Source organism: Homarus americanus, unplaced genomic scaffold (assembly GCF_018991925.1).
Source record: "Homarus americanus isolate GMGI-L3 unplaced genomic scaffold, GMGI_Hamer_2.0 scaffold43895, whole genome shotgun sequence".
Lineage (NCBI taxonomy): Eukaryota > Metazoa > Arthropoda > Malacostraca > Decapoda > Nephropidae > Homarus > Homarus americanus.
In genome coordinates, this window is record NW_024738072.1 from 900,001 (window position 1) to 921,836 (window position 21,836).

General features: G+C 38.7%; 1 protein-coding gene across 2 annotated transcripts; it reads right to left on the reverse strand.

The window, feature by feature from the left end:
- Positions 1 to 8,341: 8,341 nt before the first annotated feature.
- LOC121873667 lies at positions 8,342 to 20,697 on the reverse strand. Of its 2 annotated transcripts, none has more exons than XM_042377327.1 (9): positions 20,588 to 20,697; positions 13,764 to 13,853; positions 13,398 to 13,528; positions 12,829 to 12,966; positions 11,030 to 11,093; positions 10,712 to 10,755; positions 10,024 to 10,132; positions 9,562 to 9,670; positions 8,342 to 9,130 (listed from the first exon to the last, which is right to left on the reverse strand). In XM_042377327.1, exons 2-9 carry the CDS (start codon positions 13,816 to 13,818, stop codon positions 8,899 to 8,901), a joined length of 882 nt encoding a protein of 293 aa, XP_042233261.1. In that variant the 5' UTR covers positions 13,819 to 13,853; positions 20,588 to 20,697; the 3' UTR covers positions 8,342 to 8,898. The 2 variants fall into 2 exon arrangements, with proteins under 2 accessions (XP_042233261.1, XP_042233260.1); XM_042377326.1 differs by having other exon boundaries at positions 10,622 to 10,755.
- Between the last annotated feature and the right edge of the window lie 1,139 nt (positions 20,698 to 21,836).

The window sequence follows — 21,836 nt, forward strand, 5'->3', positions numbered from 1 at the left end:
AGGCTGTCTGTTGTCTGTTGGGTGAGGCTGCCTTGCTGTCTGGTGAGGCTGTCTGTTGTCTGTTGGTGAGGTTGTCTGTTGGTGAGACTGTCTGTTGTCTGTCGGTGAGGCTGTCTGTTGTCTGTTGGTGAGGCTGTCTGTTGGTGAGGCTGTCTGTTGTCTGTTGTTGTCTGTTGGTGAGGCTGTCTGTTGTCTGTCGGTGAGGCTGTCTGTTGTCTGTTGGTGAGGCTGTCTGTTGTTTGTTGGTGAGGCTGTCTGTTGTCTGTTGGTGAGGCTGTCTGGTGTCTGTTGGTGGTTCTCTCCTCTTCCTCATCACCATTACTGTGTGCTTCTTCCATCTTTCATCATGTCTCTATCGTCTACGAATCGCTTTAATAACTTACCAAAAATTATTAAACGCTGAAGAAGAAGAAATAAAGTGACAAAAAAAAAGATGGTGACTTATCTGAATTAATAAGCCAACGGAACAACTTCATTTATTACTACAGGAAGACGATCTATATTTATGGCGTTAGTTTTCAGGGTAAATATAATACATTTTTCAAAAAATATATAAATATGATTCAAGACTAACAGATATTTAATTAATATCACAACAATGAGGTAAAAAAATTCCATAATATTGTATAAATATTAATAATAAATTCTACACAAAAATCATCCTTAAATATTGCAGTAAATACGTATCATTAACTATAAATTTTCATTCACAAATACAATGATAAAATGTCATGAACAAAACTATAGAATCAGATTTTATAAAATACGACTAATCACAAAATTCTACAAAGTAATAATAATTGTGTTTTGTATTCACGACCATGAAAAATATGTACGTATGTTCATTGTTCATCCTACACTTTATGCAGTACAGTCGCCATAATATATCACAACCTACCAACCCTCCAAGAGCTGAAAGTCATATTTACGTAAACATTTTAGAGTATGTTACCGTTAGTAGCCCCGACTCACACTGTATACGGATCGTGTTCTTGTGACTTGTTCTAATATAAAATTATAAGACTCAAATAACTTAATAACTTTATTATATATAATTTAAAAAATATTATAGAACAGGATGACATTATAGTTACTGAAGTATATAATAGATAAATCTTAGATATAATGTGAATATATGTGAGAAATATTAAATAACCTGTAGACTTAACGTTAAATAGCGTAGTATGTCGTAACATCAGGAAAATACTGTTTACAAATTCTTTTTGTATAGGATAAAAAATAGAAGAAAAAATAATTACAGAATATTACACATAATATTATCATTATATTCATAGTTGTTTATATTAACAGATATAAACACAAAACCGAATACATATTACCAGACTCATATGATAACGTAACATTATACACGTAATAACACTTAATATGCAAGGATGCTTAATTAGACTACCATTACACCATTACTGATATTAATATGCAAAATAAAATAGACGATGATGAAGAGATACATGATAGGAGGAGCAACAAGAACGTATATGTATTAGTGAAGGAATTAGAATACTCACCATAACACTGTCTCATAACAAGGTATTCACACCATTTTAACATTTACTCATGAAAACTGTACAATGATACCACTACAATCCCATCCTTAGTTAGTGGTTCATTATTGTTTCGTATTTCTTTATATTTCAATCTTAAGTTGTGGCAATATGATGATGTTGTTGTTGTTTCACGTTAGACAATCTCAGCATTTAGTTATACTCAGCCAAGTGTAGCCAGACAACTTATATTTCAAGGTTTTCTCGCTATTCTGGCAACTGTTGAGGTCGCTGGTGTGGGAGGAGGGAGGGAAAAGGGTGGGAATGAGGATAGAGGGAGGAAGAAGAAGAGAAAACAGAAGGAGAAGGGGGTGGAACGACGAAAGGAAGGAGAAGAGGAGAGAAGAAATGGGAAAGGGAGGACGGAGACGAAGAGAAAGAAAAGGAGAAGGTGGGAGGAGGGTGAGAGGAAAAAAATAAATAGAGATTGGAAGAGGGAAGGAGACATAGAGAGAGAAGACGAATGAGATAGAGATAGAAGAATCGGTAGAGAATAAGGAAGAGGGAGAGAAATAAAGAAAGAATAGGAGGGAGGGAGGGAGGGAGGATAATAGTTGGTTAGGAAAGAGGGAAACTTGGAAGGAAAGGGGGAATAAGGACGAATAGGAGAAGAAGAAGAAGAAGAAGAAGAAGAAGAAGGAGACAATAAAAGACAAAGAAAAATAAGCAAAGAAACAAATAAAAACAACAAATAAACGACAAAAACAAAGATAACACTAATAAGATAAACAAGTCGATAATATAACAAACACAAAACAAATAAACAAAGCAAAAACACAAAGAATAATTACAGATACATTAATAACAAAGATAAAAAAATGAAAAAATAGAATTACAAATCAAATAAAAGTACACAAAAGTAGCCACATCGACTACAAAAGCATTAAACGTTGACTTAATACGTGTATGATCCTGTATGACCCTAAAAAATAAATATATATAATACCAGGAATGCGCGGATGGTATTTTTAGTCACGATATTTTATTATTAAATACTTATCATCCGACGAGAAATTATAACCTTGTAAAATATTATAATTATATTCGTAATAAATTCATAAGAAAACCACACACACACATCCACACGCACATCTGTGGACGGTCCTGCCGGTCCCGTATCGGCCTCTCTAAGTCATCTCACAGCTCACCAACGAAGGTGACATCCTTAATAACTCGTATCGTTGTATCATAGCTGGATGATCGTCATACTCGATTCAAAATGGCAACAAAGTAGTAGTAGTAGTAGTAGTAGTAGTAGTAGTAGTAGTATTAGTGTGTGTAAATAATAATAATAATAATAATAAACGGTTTATTAATAGAGTTGCAGCCGGTGGCTGAAAATATACGGACTTACATTTGATTTAGACATAATGATATAATATGCATTGAATACATTTACAGGGCTGTACAGTACATAAATCAGGAGTTGTTTATTATTTTAACAATAGATGGGATGGTGCTGTTCTTATATCTATCGGTGCGGCTCTTATGGGCTGAATTTTGTTGTAGTGGCGGACTGCGCGAGTTGGGTGGGGGGCTGCAGGTGGCAGGAGGTGGCGATGACGAGGGTGGTGCAGTAGTCCACTGCCAAACCTTTCCAGTGCTTGGTGGTGGAGGTCACTGAGGGATGGCATTTCCAGGGTGGAGAGAGCGTTGGTGTAGCCGGAGTATTCTGCGCCGAGCATGATTCTGCAGGCCCTTTTCTGTACCTTCTCTAGCTGACGTTGTTGGGTGGAGTTGAGAGAAGACGACCAGGCTGGTGACGCATACGTTAGTTTGGGGAGAATAAAGGCGTTGTAGATGGTCCTCAGCTCTGGCGTGGGTGTCCCAAGTGACCTAATTCGTCGTAGCATGTAGAGACGGTACGAGGCTGCCTTGACTGTGTTATTTACATGGGCCTTCCAGTCAAGTTTGTTGTGTGTGTGTGTGTGTGTGTGTGTGTGTGTGTAACCAATGTTCATCACTTGATAAATCAAATTCCCTCAACACAATCCTCTACGCCTGCCTCCTCCTCCTCCTCATCGTGCACTTCTTCTTCTTCTTCTTCTTCTTCTTCTTCTTTTTCACCTCCTCTGCTTTCTCCTCTTTCTATTCTTACCCCCTTTCCTCTTCCTCCTTCTCCTCCTCCTCTTCCTCCCCATCCTCTTCCTCCTCCTCCTCCTTCTCCTCCTCCTCCTCTTCCTCCTCCTCCAAGGACTCTGATGCAAGATTGGCCAAGCAGTAAGGTTAGGTTAGGTTCCTTGTCCGAGTTTATGTTATAATTTGGCGTTAAGTTATAGTAAGTCTCGGTTAAAAAAGATCTAATAGTGACATCACCACTATCACCACCATTACTAACACCACTCCTATCACCAACACCATCATCACCTCACCACCACTCCTACCACCACCACCACCATCATCATCACCACTACCACTACTACCATCACTGTCACCACAATCACCACAATCACCACCACCATTACTAATACCACCACCATATTACTACTACTACTACTACCACAACTACTACTACTTCAATCACCATCACCATTACTGCTTCTATCACCATCATCACCACCAGTACCACCACCACAATCACTACCACCACTAATACCACTACCACACCATTACTACTACCACAACCACTGCCAACACCAACACCACCACCACTACTACTACTATCACCACCACCATCACCACCACACTCTCACGAGCTCTTGTGAGGCGATACGTATAACATCTCAACAAATATCTTCTGACATCTGTCCTCTCTGTTACCACCGAGTTGTGGTCCTGAGAGAGAGAAAGAGAATGGTGAGAGAAGGAGATAGAGAGAATAAATATAGGAGGAGATAGTAAGAACAGTGAAAAAGAGAGGAGGTGGAAAGAAGGCGAGAAAGAGAGATATAGAGAATGAAAAGAGAATAAGATACAGTAGTAAGAACCGTGAGAAGAGAGATAGAAAGAAATATGTGAGAGAGGGAGAGAATTACGGACAGGAGAAAGACAGGGATCAGAGAGAATAAAGTGGAGAGAGAAGGAAAGAAAAAAAACGAAGGTATAGAGAAAGGCAATGAAGAAAGGAAGAGAGAAAGACAGAGAAACAGGGCAGACAGACAGACAGACAGGGCAAACAGACAGACAGACCAGGATAAATTAACACATACACAGCTCCTTTGTGTTTTATTAACTTAGTAACTTTTCTACGACAGTGTTAATATCTTTTGTCACATTCTTTTTATAGAGACAAATATTTATCACCTGAAGATTAACTATCCTAATCTAACCTAATCTATCCTAACCTAACTTGACATAGTACACCAACACCACACATCAAATTATATCCAACACGTCGATAAATGTAGATAAAGACAGACAGAGAGATAATGAATGAGGAATAAAAAAGAATAAAATAAAGACAGAAAAATATAGAAATAGAGAGATAATTATATATATAGAGAGAAAAGAAAAACAGAATATTTATCAGGGAAAAAAAAACACAAATTTATCTTATAGGTGAACGTCCATTTGGTTCACTTTCCAACATTCACAAGTGACGCTAAAGAAAAAAAAAATATCACCTACATATTATTATTTCCCGCCATAAAAATACTGATTATATTAACATGTCATTCACGGCGCTCGTCATTAACGTGACCATAAAGTTTCTACAACATTACAACGAAATATTAAAATGTTTTGGAATATGTGAGGCGAAATGTTTAACCCAAATGTTTCAGTAACTGTCTGTCTGTCTATATATGTCTGTGTGTCTGTTTGTCTGTCTATATAGCTGTGTGTTTGTGTCTGTTTGTCTGTCTATATAGTTGTGTGTTTGTGTCTGTCTGTGTCTGTCTATCTGACTGTGTGTCTTTCTGTCTGTCTGTCTATCTGTTTTTCTAACTGTGTGTTTATCTATCTCGCTGTACCCTTCCAATTTAAGTATCAGCCTTTCATGGGGTACACTGTCGAAAGCCTTGGCAAAATCTAGGTATATATTATCAATATTACCACCCGATTCCAGAATTTGGGTCCAAACATCCAGTTCCTTCAGTAATTGTGTTACGCAGGAGCGTCCCGGCATAAAACCGTGTTGGCAATCCTTTATTAGGTTGTTTCGTAGTAGATGTTCCATCATGGCATCTCTTATAATGCTCTCAAGTCAGGTTCACTGGTCTATAGTTATTTGTGGAGTGACGATCGCCCTTCTTGAAGATAGGACTCACATAAGCCATTTTTCAATCACTGGGGACCTTTTGCTCATCCAGGCATCTACAGAACAGGATCTTCAGGGGCTCAGCAAGCTCGGTGCACACCTCTCTTAACACTCTGGGATGCACCATGTCAGGGCCGGGACTCTTATGAACCTGCCTAACTACCATCTTCAAGCCTCTGGTCCGATAGTTCTACTCGCGTTCTTATTTTCGTCTTTACGTAGCAGTAAAACGCCTTTGGGTTTGACTTGACCTCGCTTGCAATCTACCTTGAAACTCTTCTTCCTCCCTTCTTGACTCTGACTTTCCATAGTTCCTGGCTCTAGCTTACATCTTCTTCTCCTGCTCATCGTTTGTCGTAACCCACTTCTCGAATTTCTGACTTTTTTTCTTCTTATCTTTGTCAACCGCCGCATGGCTCGTGTGTAGGGGTCTACTTGTATTCCTGGAGGCATTGGTTTGGTCTTGGTATATATTTATCGATCAAATGGTTCACTTTACTGGCTATGATATTCAGCGTAGTGTCTGCGTTCTTATACCTTAGTGAGTCAGGCCAGTGGATACCCCTTTTCATCTGTCTCATCCTGTCGTAATTACTCTTGTAATATTTGAACCTTGACCTACTTTTGTCATGAAACAAGCAACAGTTAAATGTGAAGGTCAAAGTTACGTGTTGACTGGTGCCAACGGGGCTAGGTGTTCCAGCTTGACTACCATATCCTCCTCGTTAGTTATGATGAGACCAGCTGCTTGGGTGTTTGCTCCCCTCTGTTGTGACTCGGAGCTTTAACACGTTTGAATAGAAAATTGTTTACTTTATTACATATTCTTTGCGAATTAAATTTCTTCAAAAACAATAACAGTTTACCGATACTTCATTTGAATGTAAATACATAATAATGTTGAATTCACTCATGAATAAACTAAAATGAATATGAAAATAGTCAGATTTTCTAAATACTTTTGTGTTATTCGTTCCATTTTCCATTTTTTGTGAATCTTTTCTTTTAGGCAAGTACGGAAGAGTGTAAGGAGTAGGCAGAGCTTGTTTTTACCCATTAAGACAGAATATTTATGAGGTGGGGGAATTTTAAATGTCATTTCTAGTTAATAAATAGTGCATTCTAGTATATATACATTACACTCGCATTCAGCAGAGTCCACACGTATTTCACAGACCGCCTTCTATAATGCATTCATAATAATAATAAATAAGGCTAGAGAGAACCTGTTGAATCAAACCTTAATAAACCTTGATTATTATCTATCGCTTTTCTTCCATTTTTTTTAATACGTCCGTCTACAAAGAGCATTTGGAAAGTTAGGTCTGCGCTCTAAAAATATATAAGTTACCCCTTCAATCTATCTATCGTTTTCTCTAAATAGTTTACAGTTTCAACACAAACACTTTTAATTATTTCCATTAGCTACTGCAGCGCGTAGACTATAGAAATGTTGGTAGATACTGTAGATAATATATTCAGAATTGTCAGATAAGTGAAAGGTACACAAAGAAAGTGTATAGACAGTGAAGGTATACAAGCAAGGGTAAATAGTAAGGCAATTCGACCAAGTATATCCCAACAAAGCCATCATAAGCTTGTTTTCAATACAGGTCCTTTACTTAAGCTGGTTTATTAATCATTAATAATAAATCTAAAAAAAATCATTAGATTTATGTCTAACAGTAACAAACACAACACTGCACTAAGACTGGTAAGGGCAGCCAACCCCTTACAACCAGTTTTGATTAGGTTTAGCATGCTTAATTTTACCTGAAACATGTGTAAAGTTTTATAATAATGAGTCATGGGAGGTAAACAGGAGGGAGTATACAAGAAGGTTTCCCACAAGTTAAGTACTGAAGGTCACGTATCTCTCTCTCTCTCTCTCTCTCTCTCTCTCTCTCTCTCTCTCTCTCTCTCTCTCTCTCTCTCTCTATGGATACAGTCAATCTTATGGATTTAGCGCTAGGATGTCACTTTACATACGTATAAAGAAATGTCCCTGAGAAGTTGAGTTTTCGACAGTATACAGAGGACCTCCACCGTCCCCAGGAGTCTAGTAAAAGTGAACTGCCTTTTACCCACCTAACTAACTCTCTTTCTTAAACAAGATATTTCTCTTAATCTCTAATTGTTGATAACTTGCATATTTACCAACCCTTAATACACACTTAAGAGACCTTGGTTATTGAAGCGTATTAATACATTATATCATCACCATGTTTCAAAATCCAATCACATATAGTTTCAAAGACTGAGATAACGTCTACTGTACTGTCATGTTGGACCACGTAACAAGGACCTGAGAGAGATCTGTTCTGGGTGGGAAAGTCTTGGTCACTGACCATGGAAAGTTATTTATTAAACTGGGCTACGGATTAGTTCAAGTAGTTGCTGGTAAGGCAGGAAGGGCAGGAAAAGTCATCTTCCACTCAATTATAGAACGAGTGATAAAGTGGACGATAAAAGACGTTCATATAAAATACAATAATATCTTAAGTTTGTAGTATTCATAAAAACAACGACACATACATTATAATGGTGGTTGAAATATTTATTGGAATAATTAAAACCTACGTATTTCTATTTCATCTTTATTCAGATAAATGAGGGGATACTGATAATAAACCGACATGCTAAGGTTTACATAATCTTAAACTGATACAGTGTTATAGAAAAAAATGGAGGTAAAGTTTAAACTGTTCCGTGGACGGCTATCGTAGTTGTATGCACCAACAGTCGGCACTGATACCATAACGGCAACTGTTGTAATAATGATTGACTTTGAGGTACTGAAATTACTGGTGATCTGGTGTTTGATAATACTGATAAGTTTAAAGTTAAGTAAGTGTTTCCAACTCCCCCATAATAACCTACTCGAGGCCTGATATTTTCACTCTCATCAACAAAATAGACATCCGTGCTTCTACTCTCACCACTCCCAGCCTAAAACATTCTCAAATGTACTCGATTACTCAAATATAGGTCAATCTTTCCGATCTAAGTTTTAGCTATTTCTAGTCGTACCTATAAATCGCCTCAGTGTAGCCAAACCTGCCCTAAACTATCATGAACCTCTCACCGGAGTCCTAATCTCACAAGATTCCCATTCGTTAGTTCAGCAGTTTAAAGGGGTTACTGTTCATCAGGGTAATCATCATCAGCATAAACACACAGAGGACTCTTCTTTTCGAGGCAGTCTGAGTCGATCATGTAGTAGTAGTGCTCGTAGGAGGCGGCGACGCAGTTGCCGACGGGGTGCTCCTGCGGCGCCTGCTGGTAACTGTAGCAGGTACCGACGTTAGCCTCACGGGTTATGTTCAGCTCCGGGTAGGTCACGTTGCGCGTCTTGCATTCTTCAATATACCTGACCACACGAGAGAGAGAAACAGTTTGATATTTATAACAATAATGAAACGTCTATGGAATGACAAAAATTTTACACTGTTGTTAAGTAATCCAATCCGTTGTAAAGATCGATCTATTATTGTGGAAGTTTGTTATGAAATAAACTAAACCGACCAACAGACAACAATATGGTAAATTTTTATCCAAATATATATAATAACTATGAAATACTTATGGAACTGCGTTATGTTCGAATTTGTAATTGTGAAAATATTATTATTATTCATTCCCTTCTTGTAAACTATCTTATTGTTTATTATCTATAAGGGTCGGTTTTATCATACCCCCCACCACCATGTCGTTTCCAGGCATCGAGCTAAGTCGTGGGCAGTGTACAGTACTCTACAGAGTCTACATGAACGCACCGCTATTTGTTTCAGTATTACTAACCTGACGGCCCAGAAGGGGGACCCGAGCTCCATAGGGACACTATCAATCCAGGTCCAGCCCTGTGACTCGTCCACCATGCGGCCACCAACCCAGAAGTCTGCGGTCATCTCTGAAAGTGATACAACAACACTGAAACTATTGTGTGCTTCACTTACTCACTGTGAAGCCATACACCAAAACAATGAGAAAATTTACCTTAAAAAGCAAATAAATAAATGATAGGATAAATACAATTAAGTTTAATGAAAAAAGTAATATGTGTTGTCACCTCTGAGAGTGATACAAGTCAGCAGGAACACTGTAACACGACTTAAAGTGTTGCACAAAAACATTGACTTAAAAGCAAATAAGTGAATGAATAGATGAATACGAATGTGTGTGTGTGTGTGACAGAATTAATCGAAGAACATGAGAAAATAAAGTCTATAGACAGATAAACAAAAGAACTGGATAGATACTAACGGGAGTTCCGGAGGTGACTGACGACGGCAGCGTAATGGCTGATGTTCTTGAAGGTGATCAGGTCTCCGCCAAGCACCTGACAGAATGCCTGAGCTTCACCCCAGCTTACCTGCAGGATGAAGACAGATGACATCGAGTTAAATCAGTGCACGTGGCGGGATTCTTGGCTATGTTAAATCAGTACAACACACAAACAGGCAAGAGTAAATGTTATTATATATTTTGATTGGTTAAATATACTAAAACAAAGTGCAAATTCGGGGATAGACAGAGATACCGACCTACAGACAGACAGAGATGAAGATACCAACATACAGACAGACAGAGTTAAAGATATCGGCATGCAGACAGACAGACAGTTAAAAATACCGACGTACAGAGAGACAGAGATAAGTAGACATAAAATCACGGACATATAGACAGATGAGAATGAGAAAGACACTGATACGGACATCCGGATAACAATACAGGAATATAGAGAGATAAGGAATTTAGGCGGAGAGATATAAGGGAGACTCTCGTTACCAAAACAAAAGAAGAATGAGAGACAATGATGGAAAGAGATACTGTAGAGAGAGAGAGAGAGAGACTGACTCACACTGCCGACAAAGAAGAGTGAAAGGCACTGATCTCCCACCAGAGTATACATGGTAGGACACTGTGGGTGGCTGAAAGTGCTATTCATTACCGCGTTGAATTCGTCCGCAAGCTCCAGGCTGTCATTTAAGTTACCTGCGGGAACACGAGGACAGGTTAATGAGTACAGCTGTTTTTGTTTTTATTATTAACGTGAAAATGTGTTGTCTAATTATATGTGATGAACAGAAAGAATATTTTATCGAAATACCATACAGAGGAAATTTCCATAACATACAAAGACTAAATAATTTTTTTTACATGATTTATTGAACTGAAGAACATGATATTATATTATAAGCAGAAGAACATATTACATTACTCTGAAGACAGTAAAGTGAGAAGAGCGATTAAAAAGAAATTGACTTACTCTTCTTGTTTGAGAGAGGAGGGCGGATGGTATGCAGAGGAGCCACTGTGTTGTTTTTTATCATCTGTAACACAAGGTTTGGTTGTCATGGTGATAAGGTTTGGTTGTCATGGTGATAAGGTTTGGTTGTCATGGTGATAAGGTTTGGTTGTCATGATGATAAGGTTTGGTTGTCATGGTGATAAGGTTTGGTTGTCATGGTGATAAGATTTGGATGTCATGGTGATAAGATTTGGATGTCATGGTGGTAAGGTTTGGTTGTCATGATGATAAGGTTTGGTTGTCATGATGATAAGGTTTGGTTGTCAAGGTGATAATGTCTGGTTGTCATGGTGATAAGGTTTGGTTGTAATGGTGATAAGGTTTGGTTATCAAGGTGATAAGGTTTCGTTGTCATGGTGATAAGATTTGGTCGTCATGGTGATAAGATTTGGTTGTCACGGTGTTAAGGTTTGGTTGTCATGGTAATAAGGTCTGGTTGTCATGGTGATAAGATTTGGTTGTCATGGTGATAATGTCTCGTTGTCATGGTGATAAGATTTGGTTGTCATGGTGATAAGGTTTGGTTGTCATGGTGATAAGGTTTGGTTGTCATGGTGATAAGGTTTGGTTGTCATGGTGATAAGGTTTGGTTGTCATGGTGATAATGTCTGGTTGTCATGGCGGTAAGATTTGGTTGTCATGGTGATAAGACTTGGATTGTCATGGTGATAATGTCTGGTTGTCATGGGGATGAGATTTGGTTGTCATGGAGATAAGGTCTGGTTGTCATGATGATAAGGTTTGGTTGTCATGGTGATAAGATTTGGTTGTCATGGTGATAAGATTTGGTTGTCATGGTGATAATGTCTGGTTGTCATGGTGAAAATGTCTGGTTGTCATGGTGAAAATGTCTGGTTGTGTCATAGTGATAAGGTTTCGTTGTCATGGTGGTAAGGTTTGGTTGTCATGATGATAAGGTTTGGTTGTCATGGTGATAATGTCTGGTTGTCATGGTGAAAATGTCTGGTTGTCATGGTGATAAGATTTGGTTGTCATGGTGATACTTGTCTTGAGGACAAACACATGAGCAGTAAATTTGATGATGATAATATTACAGGATCAAACAATAATAATAACAGTAATATCAATGAAAACAATACTAAATACAACTTACATAACAACTGCTGCATCTTATTTCTTATAGGTACTTAAAACCCTTTGATGACGAGTGGTTTAACCCTTTGAAGACGAACTATTTAACCCTTTGATGACGAATTATTTAACCCTTTGAGGAAGCGTGATTTAGCCCTTTGATGACCACTGGTTTAACTCTCTCAGCTTAAAAAAGGTTTACGTAATTTTTCAGCTATTTAGAAGTAATGTTGTATGTTAAAGTTATCAGCAGATTCTGGCCGCGTTAATTTATCAAGTTTTTAATAGTAGTGTGTTAGAGGCAAGTGAACCTTTTTTCTGTAACGTGTAAACGGCCTCTAACACTAATGGATCAGTGACGTCTATCTTGAGGATGGAAACTGTTTGTCTGGCAGTCTTCTTCCTACACCTTATGTACAGTCAGCTAAGTGGAAACTACAACTAAATGTTATGGTGTATGGAGATATGTTGAAGGTTCTCCTTTTGTAAACACACACGATGGGGTGTCAGATGTCTCCATACACCAGTTCAACACCTGGATGACTATACATAGTAGCGGATAAGTCGTCTTAGTGAATTATATTTATACCATCTTGTTCTCAGTAAAATCGACTTATGCACCACCCTGTATTAATGTCACTAAAAAGAATAACAGATTAACTCACGACACAGATCCTTGGGTCGAGGTTTCCTTCACAGGGTGGGTCCTGGTAATCACAGTAGGAGACGATGGAGGTACAGAAGGAGTTGCCCAGCCTCTGACACATTGCTGACCCTCTCTCACAATCATCGTTACTCCACGCCTGAGGTCACAAGAGGTCAGGGTGAAATATTAAGTCACACTGCGGTTGTAGATATTGGTGGAGAGTGTTGAGGTGTTAAGTTAGACCTTGTAGTTATGAAGAAGGAATGTTGGGTCATTTATACGTCAGGATGGAAGGGTTTAGTCACACAGAGGACAGTATAGTCAGGTCACAAGAGGTCAGATTGAACATCTGATTGAATAATACAACTTAAATCAAATTATTTTCCACTGAAAATGTAATACTTTGTTGACTAATAATATGTAGAGAGAGGAAGATAGACAGCCTCAATAGAGAAAAAAATAGACACACAGAATTATACAACCAATCCAATCAAGAGAACCTTTGTGAACACACACACACACACACACACACACACACACACACACACAGATTGGATGATAAGGCACATACAGATAACCACACCTCACCTGACAGAGCTCATCGTCCTCGTCATTATCATCGTTACAGTCATCGTCCTCGTCGCAGATGTACCTGAGTGGGATACACTTGTCCTGGTTCATGCAGGCGATCTCTTCCTCGTCTGGGCACATCTCACCCGCTGTAACACGTACCATACACGTTAACTTGGACTATAGTTTGTTTGTTGTATGTTATTAACTATTTTGTGTTCATGACCTTGTTGTTCGCCAGATACATGTGCGTCTTCCTGGTAGTACAGTTACCCTTAATGTGTTCTCAGTGAGAACTTCTGACAAGGTCTAAAGTGCGAGGTGAGAATCGAGTATTCCACTCTGTTCGAGTATTAGTTTATTCAGGATCATATCGATACTCACCAACATAGTTACAGAGGAGCAGCACCAGGAAGCCTTGGAACCTGACACCCATCATCGTCACTCTGGCACGGCAAGCTGCTGATGACAACTCTGAAAGACAGGATATATTATTATTATGTTTTTACATTAATATACCTTATAAACTATTAGGATTTATACATTATATGAGATGTATGTTAAAGATAGATATTTGGACAAAAATTTAATTTAATATGTGGACTTTACCCTTGTGAAACGCTATACGAGTCTTGTTGTTGGACGCGGTACGTAAGATCGGCAAGTAGTTGCCCTAGAGCGTGGATGATATGCAGTAGTTTCTGTGAAAAGTGACTGTGTGGCGGGCTACAGTCAGTTCACTTGTGTTCTTTATAACTTGCTAGCCTTGTCTATACTGAAGTCGACGACGACGGTGAACTGTTGTTGATTCTTGTTTCAAGTATTTCAGCTGCCAGCTTCATGAAGAACCGTTTTCCAGTCTAAGTTTTATTTCTACAGCAGAAAGCTTTTTTAAAACTAAGAAAGACGAATTAAGATTCTGAGTAAGGGTGTGCTCTTGTAAAAGATGAACTCGGGGTATTGTCACACACTGCGCGGTAAGTCAGCTCGCACTGTACTCAAAGCTTCTCATTCTCTCTGACTATGAACACCACACAAAAGAATAAAGTTCTCATGAAGGTGTTCGCAGGTTACTGTGTAATCACCCGTGTTACCGTGCACGTGTCTGTGTGTTCTACCTGGTGTTTCTGCTCTATGCTACTTTATCCTCTGTGCCACTTGCCAGCTTACTATACTAGGTAGGCAGTAAGCTACCAAACAGGGAGGTACTACCGCCTGGGAAGATATTGGAAGCATAATGTGTAGTCTAATGGTAGACCCTGCTGCCATATGGCACCACGAAAATTGTGACCAAGTCCTAGGCTGCTGATCTGACTTCCTGCCTCATTTACACACAATTGCAGGGTCTCAATTGTTTCTCTTACTTTGACAACACGACATACATTTCGTTTTTCACTCTTGATCTAGATTTTTTTCATTTCTGTATTTATGGCTCTCTGGGGGGTTGACCTGTGCTCGGGTGGACTAATCCCCGTAAAAAAAAAACGAAAACAACCTTGGGTTTGCCCTGGAATGCATTGCGGCAAACAAATGATGACATAGTTATGCTAAGGCCCTATTGAGTGACAGGATCTCTTGTAAACATCACATAAATTAACCATTGCTGCCATAGTCAATTTAAGCCCCGTATTGAACATACTGTATACACTGGAGAGTTACTCCGACGTGCAACTGTTGTGACCGGAAGTATGTTAACACGTATGTGTGATGTCACCGTAAAGGAGTTTGGTGGTCGGTTGGTGGTAACTTGTGATGACTTGAGGGTTTGTAAGCTTGCCGCTCATTTGCTGCTAATTACTATGTTGAACCATTGAAAAATTCTTAATAATCCTCTGAAATATTCGCAAGAACCCAATGATTTTTCTGTGGCGGCTATCGTGATCGCCAGAGGGTACATAATAAGTCGGTGATTGGCTGATGTTAGCTATCGTAATGGCAAGAGGATTTATAGGTTGACGCTGATGGATACAGGGTAATTAAGTAAGTCATCAGTGTGGGAAGGTGAAGACTCATAAGGGCTGCTGTGTCTGTTGCCGTACAAATAACCGTCTTGAGCCGGTCAATGTGGTGACCGTCTCAGGGCCGCCACCACTACCGCTCCAAGCCCGGATATGTGACCACAATGACCAGTTTCCCCTCCACTCTCATCTTCCCTCGTTATACATAGCAGTTAGTTTTTTTATGTATATCTCTGCAACACATCCTCACCCGCTGCCATCAAAACTATGTTGTAATCGTACTTAAAAACTAATTTATTGTAGTAATATTGCGGGCGTGAGCAGGACCCAAATTCTTTAGCCTCCGAAAATAATGTTTCCTCTGATATAGAGGTGTCGGGTAAATGACGTAAGACTTAATGTTAAACCTTCATCGTGATTATAAACGCTCACGGTGATTATTTTAGCGCTGTACGGAGATACACCTGAAGGTGATAAATTTTCTTATTTGTACGTTCAAGGTGCAGCCAACGACCTTCACAAGGCTACCAGGCTCAGTAGCTTATTTTTTATATATATATAGTAGTGGGATTATGAGTGTGTGTGTGTGTGTGTGTGTGTGTGTGTGTCATATTAAAACAATCACAGGTAACAACATCCTAAACCGGGTGACCACCTATCAGCACCTCACTACCAGCCAAGGACACACAGGTAAAATTCCTCTCCGTCAAGGTTGGTTTCGACTTTTCATAAGAGTTTTAACTTTTGGCCGTGGAGGGTCGTGTGGTCACGGGTAAACTTTTAGTGGACTTGGCGCATAATATCTTTATTTTAATTTTCATTCTAAGAGCACAGAGATAGTATCACGTTGAGATTAGACACCCTAGTATATTTCACCTGATGATTTAACACCCTAACGGTATCTGGGGAATAGATTCGACTAAATTAGATTAGGTTAAGTTAGGTTAGGTTAGCGTTAAGGTAGTTAATTAATATAAGCTGGGGGCTGATCTTCATGTGATCCCAAATATATAAAATTCATGACCTGTATTTTGCCAGGTATAGTCAAGTGTATCAGTCCGAAGAAGCAGAACACGTATAGAAGTAAACAAACCACACCATTATGTATGTGTTATTTCCTCAACATTCTTAAATATTATAGAAACACATCCATTAAAATAATCCCTTATCCAGCTCTTCCGGCAATTCACTCTCGTTACAGCAGATGCGTCGGCAAATATTCGTCCTTGAAATTCCCTGCCTCATCTTTTGTCTTTTAAGGGAGTTCATTCGCTCCCAGGGTACTTAAGGCATTACAGATGCCTCCTTTTATACAGATTGGAGACTACATCTTCAATTTCATATCCGTTATTGATTTTATTTTTTTCATATTAATTTTATTTATTCATTGATGTATATTAACTGTCTGTTTTGTCATTTAAAAAATCTTATTCGGTTTTCATGGTCGTGTGAATCTTTGGTCAATTATTTAATTTATTTAATTCTTTGATTTATTTGACTTTATTTATATTGTTTATCTTTGGGGTTTTTTCTCACCATTGATCGTATTCATTATTAAGGGATTTGTTTTTTGTTTTTTTTTACTTATAAGTTTGTTTGGTATTTACTTTCTTGATGGGTCTATTGCTATTTATTAATTCCAGGTAATGTAGTGAAGTAGATGGCATATATATCGATATATATCTACATAACGTTGCGTCTATTTCGTGTCTATCTGTTTCTCTTTATGCCTTGTATTCCTCGTGTCTGTTTTATAATTATAAGTTTATTCTGTTTTTTTCTTCTCCCGACCAGTGCTACAAGGTGGACGGAGTCGTAATGGCCGGGAAGCAGAGGTGAAGGCCATGGGGATACTCTCAGTCCCTCACCCCCGGCCCCTGCTCACTGTTCACCCCGGCTCTCCCCTCCACTGAAGGTCAGTCATATATTAATCACGTCTGCAATATTGAACGAATAATTCTGAATAATTGTATAAAAAAGTACAAAGCTATAATGATAGATGTTAGTGGTTAGATGTGAGGAACTGTAAGGTCGTGAATAGTGATACGTTGTAGTGACAAACTTAAGAAACTACAGTAGGTATGATCAAGTCATGTAACGTTGCTGCGGTTGACATAATACTCCCTACAGATGAGTGGTTTAATTCATGAAGTAACATTTATACTGTAGCTTTCGTGGCTAACCATATTTTGTTGTAACATTAAAGGTGTTTGTTTTGCTTGTATGTGTTATTGTACGTCTATACACGTGAAGCTGATAATTCTCGTACTGATAATGCTTGTTTAATGTTGAGGTGTGGTGTTTCACGCGAGCACTACACGTCTGTGGACTAACAAACGCTCGTACATGTCAATATTACAGCTGGAAATACGTCAGCTCGTGAATATGTCATAGATTTACACTTAATAGAGATATGATTTTACGTAGCCAAAGATGGCAGCCAAAATGACATAAAAATTGCATTGAGACTAGAGTGTGTTCTCTGCTCACTAGTTGTAGTGCGGGACTTATTTTAATCTTGGAATCTTTCAAAATCCGGGTCATTAACAGTGGAAAGGAAGAGTCCTGACACGTTGAGAGACATTATCGGTTGGAGTAGGTGGCATAATGGCCGGATGTGGCCGGATGATATTGAACCTTGAATGTAACATTTAGTGGCTATCCACACGAATTACCACGAAAATAAACAAAATGTGGAAAAAAATAGTTTGAGAACGTGTCTGACGGCCTTCTCAACCATCACTGACTGAAGCTATGTTCATATCGCAAGGTTGAACTTCTGATTGTGTGAACAAACAATGTTAGGACAGGCCAGGAATCCAATGCTCTGTTTGTTCATTTGAGGGATAATAAGCATTGCTTTGACTGGGATAATGCCTCCTCAATATTACCTTGTAATTCAATTGACAGTAGGAACATTATAGAATCTAGTCTCATTAAACATACCGAAGCAGTCAACATGAATTTGAGTAATGGAATGTACAAACTGGACAATTTTGTAATTAAGAAGATTTGTAACCAGGTGAGAAGGTTGGGTCACCTTACCCTCTGACCTGACCACCGACCGTTGCGGTGCTTTTTAAAGATTAGTAGGGTCATTACCTAATACCTGACCATTATATATATAGAAAGAGAGAGAGAGAGAGAGAGAGAGAGAGAAAACAATTGTAGTCTTGCTCGTAACAATAATCCCTGACCATTGTGTGTAAATCTGTAATAATGACTCAGTTTTTCCTTGGTACCAGTCAGTCACTGTCACGTACCAGTCAGTAACTAATAAGTACCAGTCAGTCACTACCACGTACCAGAGTCACTACCAGGTACCAGTCAGTCACTACCAGGTACCAGTCAGTAACTACCAGGTACCAGAGAGTCACTATGAGATACCAGTCAGTCACTACCACGTACCAGTTAGTACTACGTACCAGTCAGTACCACGTACCAGTCACTACCACGTACCAGAGTCACTACCAGGTACCAGTCAGTCACTACCAGGTACCAGTCAGTAACTACTTAGTACCAGTCAGTCACTACCACGTACCAGTCATTCACTATCAGGTACCAGTCAGTCACTGCCAGATACCAGTCAGTCACTACCAGATACCAGTCAGTCAGTACCAGATACCAGTCTGTCACTGCCAGATACCAGTCAGTCTGTACCAGATACCAGTCAGTCACTACCAGATACCAGTCAGTCACTACCAGATACCAGTCAGTCACTACCAGATACCAGTCAGTCACTACCAGATACCAGTCAGTCACTACCAGATACCAGTCAGTCACTACCAGATACCAGTCAGTCACTACCAGATACCAGTCAGTCACTACCAGATACCAGTCAGTCACTACCAGATACCAGTCAGTCACTACCAGATACCAGTCAGTCAGTACCAAATACCAATTAACGCTAAAAAATGGCCGGGATATATCTTCAAACCATAGACTATTCAACAGTTTGCAGACCTGACTTGTAATATTCTCACGCAACAATGATCCCAGATAAGTAACATGCAGAGTTTACTTAATGGTGATAAACTCACGCAACAATGATCCCAGATAAGTAACATGCAGAGTTTACTTAATGGTGATAAACAAACGTATTTTTTTACGAACTAGTGAACTGTGCTTAAAACCCAGGCTGTTGAGACAAAATGAAATACGAAAGATTCACGTCAATAAGCCGAGTCTGAATGAGTCTGGGCGAGTCTTTCTCTTTGTATTATCCGGTTTAAACTATAAATACCAGTGAAGTATAACATCCGCTTGATAAACTAGTACATGATTATTGACACCCGGAAATAATTATTCATTTACACATTGACCTGGTGATTATTTTCTTGTATTGATATAGTATTTGTTGATTATGTGGCGACGAATCGTATTTCTTATCGTAATCTTATTCAGTAATTTACTTAAGCTGTTTGAGGTTGTTGAGTGATTGTTTGACACAATTCTCATTATTATAACTATCTGGGTATCTTTGTAGTTTTGTATATAACTCTGAGATCAAATCAATATAACAAGTAACTTTCCTTTACGCTGCCTGAACTAAAATCTTTCTTGGTAATGTGTGAGAAATTTACCTTCGCCCGCATTGTGTTGACTATATTGTATACAAGGTAAGTTTTTGTTTTATAGGTATAATATAATAAAAAAAATAGTTCATGTAGGGTAATATTTATGACTCATATGAGGAGTTTAAGATTATAACAATTCTTTATCTAAATTTGGTTAGGTTAGATTAGGCTATCAGTGATGTTATTCACTTATAATTTATATCACGGTTATTTATATTATCACCCCTATATACACACCAGTTTAAATTTTCTTCAAATAAATTAACTATATATATAAATTTTAGTTTTTTTTCCAATTAATCCTATTTATCACAACATAAATAATACAACTCGTTTCACCGGGAGCTGTGCCGTGTACTGTGCTACTTCCTAAAAGTTAATACAGTATATACGAAAAAATAAACCTCTCTTTGTTATTATAAGTAATGGTATTGTTCAACGAAGTAATGGTGCCTTACAGTATGTGTTGTGTTCCGTAAGTACTTGAATGTTTATGGCATACTGTAATGTGTATTTAATATCATAAAGGAAAACAATGGTTATATTCATACGTATTTTATATCCCATAGCTTGTAAATGTCACGTTGTATTAGGATGAATTACTTGGTATGAGTAGTAATGAGTGATTCGTATGGGTAAATTTTGTCCTCATTCCCCTCAGATACAACCTTACCTTAGCGTGGACGGCGGGAAGGACAGTCAGCGGGTAGACGAGCGGGAAGGACAGTCAGCGGGTAGACGGACGGGAGGAGAGTGAGGCAGAGGTGAGTGCGGGGTGGCCAGATAAAGTAGCCATGGCCTTGAGTGTGGGGGAGGTAACCCAGGATACAACAGGGGGGGGTGAAGATGAACAGCCGGGGGGATAATAAGGGGGGAGTTTTTCTTTGTCTAGCGAGCATGGTGCTGGAGTGTGTTGCGTGTTGTTTGGTCATGCGCAGTGGCAGGTGACGCACGCGGTGAAGCTTGTGTCAACATGGTTATTGTTAGCGTTCCTACTGGTATTTCCTGCCTCGAGCATCCTTATTTTTGCAGCAGGTTGCAGGAGACTCTAGAGTGCTGGGTGCTATTGGATAAATGTCATTTTGGCTTTAAACCTTTAATTGCAATTTTGCGCAACTTTGCACTATAATTAATTATATTTGATTATAAATTACACAGGTTTCTGGAACTGAAAAATTTTGTTTTCGACTTGTGAGATCCACCGAACTGAAATCCTCGACAAAAAGACGGCAGCTAAAGTGGTGGTGAAAGTGTATTGAAAAAATGGCGCAACTATAACTATCACGGGAAAAAAATGGTGATTAAATTACTGAGAATCAGGAAACTTATGGTGGTGGTTCTCATGGCCTTGGTGTCCTCCACACAGAGCCTACCATAGAAGCCAGACCTATAGGATATTCAACCCGTGATGCGAGGGTTTTCCTTCTCTTGATTTATGTAACAGTTTCGTTAGTAAAGATCTTGAAGCGCGTCAATAACAAGTCAGGTGCTACACTAGACACAAGTTTGAAAAATAATGTGATACTTTTATTAAGATGTATTTTTGTTTATAAATATTATAAGTATATAATAGTTTCCTCGGTGTATGACTCTGGCTCACTTATACTGATGTGCAATAATACTTTCGTCCACCGAGAGAAAATTATCTCTAACTTTTTAATATTTAGAACTAGTGTACGTATTAACCTAGAGTGAGCTTAAATATTCGTTGTTGTTAAGGGGCAGTAACACATCAACACATAACTTCGCCCAGAAACAGCCGTATTGAGACATAAGCTCGTGTAAGTAGCTCGTCAAGTCAGACAGACGTAAAATAAAGAGTGCTGTCTCATAATATTTAATATATATATAAAAGATGTTAATACTACTAAACTGCATAATCCATACCTTGAGGTATTGTTATGTACAGTTGAGGACAAAAC